Source organism: Empidonax traillii, unplaced genomic scaffold (genome assembly GCF_003031625.1).
Source record: "Empidonax traillii isolate 1590-97213 ecotype Southwest subspecies unplaced genomic scaffold, ASM303162v1 scaffold691:size399616, whole genome shotgun sequence".
Lineage (NCBI taxonomy): Eukaryota > Metazoa > Chordata > Aves > Passeriformes > Tyrannidae > Empidonax > Empidonax traillii.
Genome location: NW_020955884.1, coordinates 16,037 through 26,790, shown reverse-complemented (window position 1 = coordinate 26,790; position 10,754 = coordinate 16,037). Strand labels below are relative to the sequence as shown.

Below are 10,754 nucleotides of genomic sequence, written 5' to 3'. Positions count from 1 at the left end.
TTTTTTTTTAACCTTTTGCTTTTTCTGTCTTTAGCAATAAATTTAAAATCCAATCAGGGAATAACAACACTCTTGGGTTTGTGTGTGTTGTCTTTTACAAAGATGAGAGAGCATAACTCACTGGGTAACAGCCAGAGCTCAGTTAACTGAGCCCACAGGGCAATTCCCAGCTCCAGTGCCAAGGCTTTGTGCTGTTCCACAGATGTTAATGAGTGCCAAGAGTCCAACTCCTGCCATCAGCGTTGCTTCAACACCATAGGAAGTTTCCACTGTGGCTGTGACCCAGGATTCCAGCTGAAGGGCAGAAAATGCATGGGTAGGGATGAAGTTCTGAGTGTCCATTCCCTTTTTCCAGCAGACTGAGTTCAACATTTGTTTGTTGCTCTGTTTGTTTATGAAGGAAAATCCTGCTGTGATGATACACTTGGTCTGTATTTCTGAATCTGTAAAGCACTCCTAAAAGCCAGAGGAAGCAGGAACTGGGCTGACTGATGCATGAGCATGAAATGATTCAAATGCATGATCAGGTGTAATTTCATTATATAGAGTCCAGGCTTTGTTTATCTTGTTTCTTTTTGTTTGAATAAGATGTCAATGAGTGCAGGCAGAACGTGTGCAGGCCTGATCAGCTCTGCAAGAACACCCGTGGTGGCTACAAGTGCATCGATCTGTGTCCCAGTGGAATGACCAAAGCAGACAATGGGACTTGCGTTGGTGAGTAGCAGCACTGATTCACTCCATGGTGATGAGAAACACAGGGACTATGGTGACTTTTATTTTTTTAAATAATCCTGAAGCTTGTCCTTCTCCTGTTATTAACAGTTGCACATATTAAGGCACCAACTTTTTTTCAATTTTAACTTAACATCCATATTGAACTTTCTTGAATTAGTTCTGAGAGATGTGTCCTTGCCGCCTCTGGTTTTCCATTGTTTCTTAAGAGTTTGGCTCAGGAGCTCTGACTCAAGATCTCAGGTCCTTGCTGCTTATCCACCACCTGGTGGATGAGGGGCAGGCTGGGGATGTGTCTGTCTGGACTTCAGCAAAGCCTTGGACACCTCTCCCACAGCCCACTCCTGGAAAAGCTGGCAGCCCATGGCTTGGACAGGGGCACTCTGTGCTGGGTCAGGAACTGGCTGGAGGGCCGGGCCCAGACAGTGCTGGTGAACGGGGCTGCATCCAGTTGGGATCCAGTCACCAGTGGTGTCCCCAGGGATCAGTGCTGGGCCCAGTCCTGTTTAACATCTTTATCGATGATTTGGATGAGGGGATGGAGTCCACCATTAGTGAATTTGCAGATGACACCAAGCTGGGGGGGTTGTTGATGTGCTGGAAGGCAGGAGGGCTCTGCAGAGGGACCTGGACAAGCTGGATCCATGGGCTGATTCCAAGGGGATGGGGTTCAACCAGGCCAAGTGCAGGTCCTGCCCTTTGGCCACAACAACCCCGGCAGCCCCCCGGGCTGGGGACAGAGTGGCTGGAGAGCAGCCAGGCAGGAAGGGAGCTGGGAGTCTGGAGCGACAGGAAGCTGGTTTTTTGTAAGCCCTAAAGTACTGAAAGGCCACAAGGAGCCTTCTCCAGGCTGAGCTGTCCCATATATGATATCACAGGAAGATGGATTCTCTGTCTTTGGAGAATAGCTGATCACACTGGAAACCTCAATGGAAAGTTTTGAAAATTTATGGGAAAAGTGTCTGTAAATGCCAAACAGCTGAGAAATTCCTCTCTATACCTGCCCCAAACCTGCTTTCAGCTTGTGAGACCCAGGCTGTGCTTGGGACCACACGTTAGACAGCAGTGCCTGACTCGGGCACCAGGGAAGAACAGTGGGCACTCAGAGGCCGATCCATGGAGAGGGCCAGATGCACACAGGCTTCTCTGCCTTCCCTGCACACTGGGAGTCTGCAACCCCAGGGTGACCGTCCCCTTTCCTGTTCCCTGCAGATGTGGACGAGTGCCGAGCTGGGACGCACCAGTGCCGCCCGCCCCAGCTGTGCGAGAACACGTGGGGCAGTCACCGCTGCCTGTGCCCACGGGGCTTCCGGCCACAGCCCACGGGCAGGGCCTGTGTGGGTAAGCTGCACATCACCCTCCTCTCACACCCCCGGGCTGGCTGCTCCAGCACACAGCTCTGCTGGAGAGAGGAGTTTGCTCTGCATTCCCAAACTGCCTATCTGAAACCAAGCAGCCCGTTCAAAACAGTCAAAGCTAAATGGTTCCAAACAGAGACTGGTTTGGGGCCGTACTTTGAAAACAAAATGTAAAAGAGTCTCAGGGCACTGGTGGATGGATGTGACAAGTGACTCTTCCACAGGGGGCTTCTTTTATAAAAAACAGGTGAGATTTGTTGCTGTGCCTGGCTGTCCCCTGGCCTGCACTGGTTCACACCTGAAGGCAGTCCCACAGGGATTCCCCTATGGAGAGCACCCGAAGGAGTGTGTTGCAAGAGGCAGGATAGACCCATTTGACATGAAGTGAGGTTGGTTGCGGTTGCTCTCGTGTAGCGGATCAGAGAAGCATTCCTCCCTCCCTCATGACTTCTCCAAGATCAGCTATTTTCTTTCTTTTTTTTTTTTAACAACCTAAGATTTTGAACTACCAGATGTTTGGGGTTTTTTTTTTTTTGTAAGAGATTAAATTGCAGTAAGAAAATGTTTGGCTGTAGACCAAGATATTACTTCCACCATCTGCATCTCTACTGAAATAAAATCAATCCCAGACTCCTTAACATATATTAAAACCATTTAAACTTCTGGCAAGAATAAACTAGATGAAGTCTAGGACTGTGGATTTCCACAGAGCACCAGCAGCTGCCCTAAAGCTACCTTCTGACCAAGGACCACTGAAAGCTCCCTCTTAAAAGTATGACTTGAATTTTTATCCTTTCAATTTTTATCTGCTTAAAAACATATTTAAAATATAGATTCATCCAAAGCATTAGTTCACATGTTAATAAAATCCACTGAATTACAGGATTTCTGTGGAGTCTCAACATATCAGAGCACAGGTGGGAAGGCATCACAAAAAGCTGCTATAAAGCATGTTTGTATATAACTCATGCAAGGCTGTCTATAATATAAAATTAAATATTGTTCTTCAACTTTAAGAAAACCTGAAAACATAGCTATTTTAAAGTAATTTTGCCTTGTTCTTGTAAATTGTTAGGGTTACCACCCCTCAGTGACCTCTTCTCACAGGGACAGCCATGGGGTAAATGCAGGTGACTCTCTGGGATCTTGCGTTGCACAGGCTGCCCCTGCAAAAGAAACTGCTCCAAATGTCACCTGTTTTCTTTCATTCTATGATACTCTTCTGTTGCTCATTCACATCTTGTTCCAGGGGCATTGGTTGTCGTAAAGAATCACTGTTAGTGTCTTTTATGCATGTACAGAATGTAAAACTCAGCACTTAAAAATACTAAGGAAATTATAAGTTTTAGGGTGAAAACCAATGAAATTAATACATTTTAAATTCAGATTAGTTGTTGCCATACAAAAAGTGAAGTTCTTCTCTTGTTTGCAAAACCTGACAATCCTACCCTAAGGATTTTCACTAATATATTATAAAGCTTCAGTTGTGTATTTGCCCAATAACAATTGGAAAATACTGTATCACTGCAATAATTACTCCTGGATTTCCCACTCTTAAAACATTTAATTATTAATACCCCCCCCAAATTCTTTAAACCCTTAACTATATCAGATATTAAACACTTCATAAAAACGCAGTGTAGTGTTCTACTATGTTTCTGGCAGTATTGCTTTTAAAATACCATTATCATGCAGTTGTGGCTTGGAGTGTTACAAACTCGAAAATCCTCTGTTCAGAGGAAGTATAACAACATTGGCTTAATGGCATTTTTACAGTAATAGTTGAAAGAATACACATTATCCACTAATATTAAATAACTGAGTCACTACTAAAATAATTTTTAGTTTCTAGTTACAAAAAGTTTTATAATATATGTCAGTTGTGATGTCATATGTTGTGATGTGTGTTAATATTGGGTTATTTATTTCTGGACATTGCAGAGTTGTTTGGAATTAGCAGATTCTTGTCTTTTTCTAGTGAAGAAAGACTGTAAGTTTGAAAAGAAATACAGTGATGTCAAATTTCCAACTGGGACTGAAGTAACCTGAGGAAAATTTTAGGAAATTTCTTAGTGGCAGTGCCAGAGAACCTGTGGGGGAAGGTCAGGTCCTGCAGAGCACTCCCAGTTACTTTCCTTGGAGTGAAGGACACCCAGCATGTTGTACCCTAAACCCTTTACCATACCTTACGTGCTCTGCACTCTGCTTTGGTTTAAGGATGGGGTGGGTCAAATTATTTTGGATTGCAATTTAAAGGAAAACAACTTTAAAAACCTCATTGCTTAGGAAAACAAAAATAATTCTATTTTTAATTGTATAAAAGTGGATTAATATTTGCTGTTAAGTCTCCAAGCTGTCACAGCTGGAATGACCAATAACAGAATCACTGGTTAGAACTTACCCAACCTCCTTCCCCCCTACAGCCCTAAACTCGTCCTCCAGCCCTGACCCCATCCCTGGAAGTGTCCCAGGCCAGGTTGGATGAGCTTGGAGCAACCTGGGCTGGTGGAAGGTGTCCCTGCCCATGGCAGGGGGTGGCACTGGGTGGGTTTTAAGGTCCCTTCAACCCAAACCATTCCGTGATTTCCCCACAGTAACCACACTGGAGCCTGTTCCTCTTCCCCCTGTGCTAGGTAGTGAATTCCTAGCACTGCACTTCTCCGGAAGGCTCTGAGTTAAGAACTCTCCTTTTTAAAGAAGGGCCTGGCAGCTTCTCCCACTCGTCCTTAAGTGTGTAGCACTTAAGGAAAAAAAACAACCATTACTAAATGGTAAGACCATTACTAAATGAAGAGCTGAGGCTGAAACACTGCACCCTTGAGGCAAGCCCTCCAGCAGGGCTCCTGTCCAGAGCAAGCACAGTCACACTGAGCCTCAGAGGCTCCTTTGTTCCAGAGTAAAGGTGTGGTCCAGTCCAGGACAGCATGGCCTGCCTGCTTGGCATCGTGTTCTCCATGTTTTACTGCCCTCGAGGTCTCACTTATGTGTCTTCAGCTTGTTCCTCAGACAGATGAGTATCTGTGTGTATATATACGTATAGTTACGTGTTGTTGTTTGTTTGTTTTCTCTCCTTTCCACATGGTTTGTGGCTCTGGATCATGTGCCATGGGCAGACATTAATGAATGTGAACAAGTGCCTAAACCCTGTGCCTTTCAATGCACCAACACCCCGGGCAGCTTCAAGTGTCTCTGTGCACCTGGGCAACAGCTGTTGGGTGATGGGAAATCTTGCGCCGGCTTGGAGAGGCTGCCAAATTCTGGGGCCTATTACAGTAGCTATAACTATGGCCAATTCTCCCCTGGGAGAGACAACCAGCAACAGCAGCACTATCACAGGCACTCCTCAAATCTCTACAGCTCCTTCTCAGAGTATAGGAACAGCAGAATACCTCTCTCAAGGACTAGAAGGAACGTTAGAGAAACTTGTCCTGAAGGCTATGAGGCAAGAAATGACAGATGTGTAGGTAAATGTCAGTCCTATCTCTGCAACTCTCTTGTTTTGGGCCTTATTCTTAGATTACTCTATGATGTCTACCAGGGGCTGAGGGTTTGTGGTGCTCTGGGGTTCTTTTCTGTTTACCCTGGTCAGTATTCAGAGAGTTCTGCATGTTCTTGTCTCTCCTGTCTTTGATCACATTGTAGCAAAAATGTTTTCAAACCTCCTTGTGACCTCTTGTTTTAATTGTGCTTCTTGTTGTGTGTTTGCCAAGTTATTTTCTCCATCTTTCTCCTGATCACAGTAGCTTACCTTGGTGAATCTTCTCACACTCCAAAATCCACCAGCAGCCCAAGTCTAGTCTCATTCCTTCTGTCAGACTCCCACTGATGGCCGCAACAATCTGGGTCAGAAAAGTTTTGGATAAAGATTTTAGAGTAGGGCACACTGGGGCCAGTGCCAGCACTGCCTCAAGGACAATCAGTGTCACATGGGCAGTAGGCACAGAAGCTTTTAGATTATTGTTATTTTATATAATAAAAGGGGTTATGACATAATTCAGTGAGCTTGGAGAGATTGATGGTAAGTAAACAAATAGGTTTGTCAGGAGTTGTGACAGTGACAGCACAGGCACTTCTTCCCTGAGGAGGAGACAGGGCAGTTACAGGAACTGGCAAGCTCTGCCCCTGGTTTTTGGGGAAATATTTAAAAAAAAAAAGAAAAAGGACTGAGTTTTTGAAAATATACTTCTCTTAAGCCAAACTTTGCCAACTTATCTCATATTTCTTAACGACATGACACTTCCCAGTAGGCACAACATCCTTCCAGGTTAAATGGTGATCTACAGAGAAGTTCTAGCATCAGAATTCCTTCTGGGATTATACAGTGAGATATAATGGTGACAAACATGAATAGATAGTTCATTAATAATTGAAGGCTAGGCAGACATCAAACCTTGTCTTAAGTTATAAAGAGATTTCAGTAGTCATATACCTAGGGATTGTTCCAGCAGTTTAACTGAGAGGCCCAGGGACACAGCTCCCACTGAGGGGAGGGTGAAGCTCAAACCTCTGATCTTCATCCCAGCTTCCAGTTGGAATTAGTTAATATTCTTGCACTTTTGTTTCATGTAATAATCATCTAGGTTTAAAAATGACTGTTTAATACGAAAAAGACACCCAAATGATGCTTTTGTTGAAGCTCTTTCAATAGACAACCATCAGGATGTGATGACGACACACCAGAGGTTTCTGTTCACATCTGCTTCTCTTCTCTGTTTGCATTTTGATCTAATGCAACCCCTGTAAATCAGAGAGAAGGAAAGCCAAGGCCTTCCTGCCACTGGTTTAATCATGCAAGTCTGAAGTCTTGCATGAAATTAACTGTATTGATGTGCTGAATTAGGCAGATGTTTCTAAAGCCATTATAATGATAAATCATCTGTGTCTAAATCACACTAGTTTGCTTTGCAAACTTTACATAATGTGGTCTAGTACTTCTGTATTTGAGAGGAGATTTTAAAAAAAAGAACAAATTAAGAGCAGTTACTGATAGTCTTTCCAGATCCTGAGCTTAATTCATCCCTGTGGTTTAGGGAAGGTTAGTCTGGAAGGGAAGCAGCCTTCCCTGAGGAGGGACTGACTGTAAGAACATCTCCCCACTGTCAAGGCAAGGTAACTAATCTGGGCATTCCCTAAACTTGTGGCTTAAAACCTCATTATCAAATGATCAGCTCTTCTTGCCTGGGGGGCAGGTCTGTGTTTGTATAACCCTGTCAGTGGACACGGAGGGCACATCCCCCTTCTCCCAGAGCTGTCTGGGGACTGGTCCCTTCAGCTGGGCTGTGTCTTACAGCTGCTGTCCCAAGAGGGCAGGATCCCCTCAGAGCTGACTGTAGTTACTGCACAGTTCCAAGGGCTGGCACAGGTAAGGTGAGAGGACACTCTAGTCTGAGACATTCAGCCCCATCAGGAAACAAGATCCAGACAACTTCCACCAGCTCTGTCCATACACTTGAACATACTCAGGGAAAAGTACCTCTGTTCATGCAGGCCCAGATAATCCTGATGTGATGGTGCTTCTCTCCACAGACATCGATGAATGTGAGAGCAGGGACACCTGTCAGCACGAGTGCAGGAACACCCTGGGCAGCTTCCAGTGTGCCTGTCCCTCGGGATATCGCCTCATGGCCAACGGCAAAACCTGCCAAGGTACGGACAGTGGGCAGAGCTGCAAACAAACAGGCTGCAGAGCAGGACAGGGCTTAGCCACCTCCCTGAGCTGCTTAGGGGAGAGCGCTCAAAACTCCAAATTTCAGAAGTTTTATATTCCACACTTCAATGTTTCATAAACCAGCAGCAAACAAGACAATTGCACCTTCTAATTCTCTGAAGTTCCCCTGTGAGCTCACATTACACCCTGAGCCCCAGGCTCCAGGGTCAGACAGAGACACCCTCTGTGCTCTGCTCAGCCTTTACCCACTTCAGTGTCCACCCTTTAATTCTACCAGCAACTGATCCCTTGCATGTTTTTCCACCCAGATATTGATGAATGCCTGGAACAGAACATTAACTGTGGATCCAATCAGATGTGTTTCAACATGAGAGGAAGCTACCAATGCATAGACACACCTTGCCCGCCCAACTACCAGCGAGAGCCACTTTCTGGGTACATTTTATTTTATTTTCACCCTTTTTTACCCATCCCCAAGCTCAGACCTGTATTTGTTAAAGAAGAAAACTTTAGGTTTGCCGGATACCAGTAAAGCTCATAGAAAAAAGATCATAGAATCACAGACTCATGGAATGCTTTGGGATGGAAGGCACCTTAAAGCCCCTCCAGTGCCTTCCCCTGGAGGGGGGGCAGGGACACCTTACACTATCGCAGGTTGCTCCAAGCCCCGTCCATCCTGGCCTAGGACACTTCCAGGGATCCAGGGGCAGCCACAGCTTCTCTGGGCACCCTGTGCCAGGGCCCTTCCCACCGTCACAGGGTAGCTAATCTAAATCTCTCTACTGGCCTGACTTGCCACCAGCTTCAAAGCATTGAGTATATTCTTTTAGTCCTGAAAATAACGGTACAGTTCCTGGTAAGTTTTGTTGTTTCCCTGTTCTGGAAAAAAATCCCAACATGATAGTTTCTTTTAGTCTTTTAACATACTCAAGGAAATAGTTTCATAGTCAGAAACTATCTTTTGGGATCAAACTCAGCTGCAGTGACATTTAAGCTGACATGGGTCATGTCCTTTGACCCTTGTTTGTTTGCACTGACAAGCAGCACTAGTGAAGTTCTCCTATTTTAATTTTTGATTAGGAGAAGTAAAATTTACTCTGCTCTTCATTCCAAAATCTTTTAAGGTCTAACAGGCAGACACCTCAAATGGAGCTGCCCAGGACATTCTAAACCAACCCACCTACTCTACTGTTTAAGAGCGCGGTCACTAAAACATACGCCCTGGACTTCAGTGACAAACACTGCAGCCAGTGTGTTCCTGAGGTGATCCTGCTGAGGGAAAATGGGACATTAAAGTGGGCTGTAGCTTTAAAGGGACAATGGATGAAGAGCAGATGAGCACTTGACAGAGAGTTTTTCATCTGCAGCAGGGTAAACAGGGGGAGAGTTTCTCCTCTAAGACCTGTCGCAGTGCTTATGATATCTCGCCTTGTCCCCGAGCTAAAGCCTTCTGCTTCTCCCAGGTTCTGTCTCAAGAGCTGCCCGCCCAACGACCTGGAGTGTGACCTGAGCACCTCCGCCCTGGAGTACAAGCTGCTGTCGCTGCCCTTCGGCATCGCGGCCGGGCAGGACCTGCTCCGGCTGGTGGCCTACACTCACGAGCAGGTGGTGCACCCCCGCACCACCTTCTCCATGGCCGAGGAGGACCCGGCCGTGCCGTTTGCCCTGCGGGCCGAGAACCTGAAGGGGGTGGTGTTCACCAGGCGGGCGCTGCGTGAGCCCCGGACGTACCGCGTGGGGGTGAGGGCCCTGTCCTACGGCGCCGACGGCAGCCTCGAGTACCAGACCACCTTCGTGGTGTACATCGCCGTGTCAGCCTACCCCTACTGAGCCAGCCCGGCCCCGCTGCTGCCAGGCTCTTCCACAGGGCTCTGCGCTCTGCTCCTTCCCCCAGGCTGCCTCTCCAGGCCCACCGGTCCAGTTCAAGAGGAGAATCCGGGGCTTTGGGGACCTGTTACCACTTGCTTTATTTATTACACTGGAGTAGTCATTTTCCACGGTATGTTCAGAAAAACAGCAGGGAAATCCTCGTGGTCAAAGCAGTAAGGAAGGAGCAGCCTCCGCTGAAAGCAACTGAAGAAAAGCCTGACCAGAAGAAGACAAGCGTGTGCATATTTTCAAGGTTTTAAAGGTTGCAAAGTGTTTTACAATTTTATATCTCTTAGGTTTTCTCCTTCTCAAACACCCAATAGAATTTGGGCTGTGCTGTACTGTGTTGTGTGCTCAAAACCACCAAATGCCACCGTGCCCAGGGGTTGTGAATGCTGAAACAAATGATGCTAAAATCTGTTTTCAGCCAACAAATCTGCAGGAGAATTGGAACTGGTACCTTTGGTTTCCATGCAAGTGTAGAGATGTCACTATTTTTTGGAAGAAGAAAACAACATGGCTACTTGTACTTTATCCAGCAGGTATTTTATAACTTGATTTTTACTCTGCCATTCTGGTATAGCCATTTATTTAACCCATTGCAGTACTCCCAGCTCAGTCAAGGGGCTGGGTTTTTACGCACAGGGAACATTTTTCTCCCAAGGTGGTGTAAGTTTGGTTCAATAATGTCAATACACTGTACACAGGTAATTTTGCCAAGATGTATTCTATTTTTATGGACGTGTATATATGTGTTTTTTCCAATGTGTATTTTCTATGCAGTATCTCAAGAGTGTTCTACAGTTTAGTTTGCATAAAAGGACAATGTCAGTGCAATGAAAATAATAAAAATAAAGGTTCCCGTTACCTTTGAGACTGCTGGGAGTTTTATCTTTGAAAAAAATTCCTTCTCCTTTGTAAAGCTCTTGCCTTGAGTGCCAGGGCAGACTGCCCAGCAAACCAGGGAGCAGCTCCACCTGTTTTCCCTCTTCCTGGCACCCAGGTATAGGAAGAAATTATCACCACCATTAAAGTATATTTTTAGCCCCAGGGAAAAATTGCTCCCCAGTAGAATTTTGTCTGTATTCTTGAATATTATTCTTTCTAGTGAAAGATCTAGTGAAAGA

At 45.6% G+C, this 10,754-nt stretch overlaps 1 protein-coding gene across 1 annotated transcript in view; it reads left to right on the top strand.

Moving 5' to 3' along the window:
* HMCN1 (hemicentin 1) overlaps positions 1 to 10,503 on the top strand; it is a 155,456-nt gene extending 144,953 nt beyond the window's left edge. Inside the window, exons 101-107 of the mRNA XM_027899853.1 lie at positions 203 to 316; positions 589 to 714; positions 1,945 to 2,073; positions 5,204 to 5,554; positions 7,617 to 7,736; positions 8,067 to 8,193; positions 9,222 to 10,503. Coding sequence (XP_027755654.1) covers positions 203 to 316; positions 589 to 714; positions 1,945 to 2,073; positions 5,204 to 5,554; positions 7,617 to 7,736; positions 8,067 to 8,193; positions 9,222 to 9,588 — 1,334 coding nt within the window. The 3' untranslated portion in view covers positions 9,589 to 10,503. The remainder of the gene's footprint in view (positions 1 to 202; positions 317 to 588; positions 715 to 1,944; positions 2,074 to 5,203; positions 5,555 to 7,616; positions 7,737 to 8,066; positions 8,194 to 9,221) is intronic.
* Positions 10,504 to 10,754: the final 251 nt, after the last annotated feature.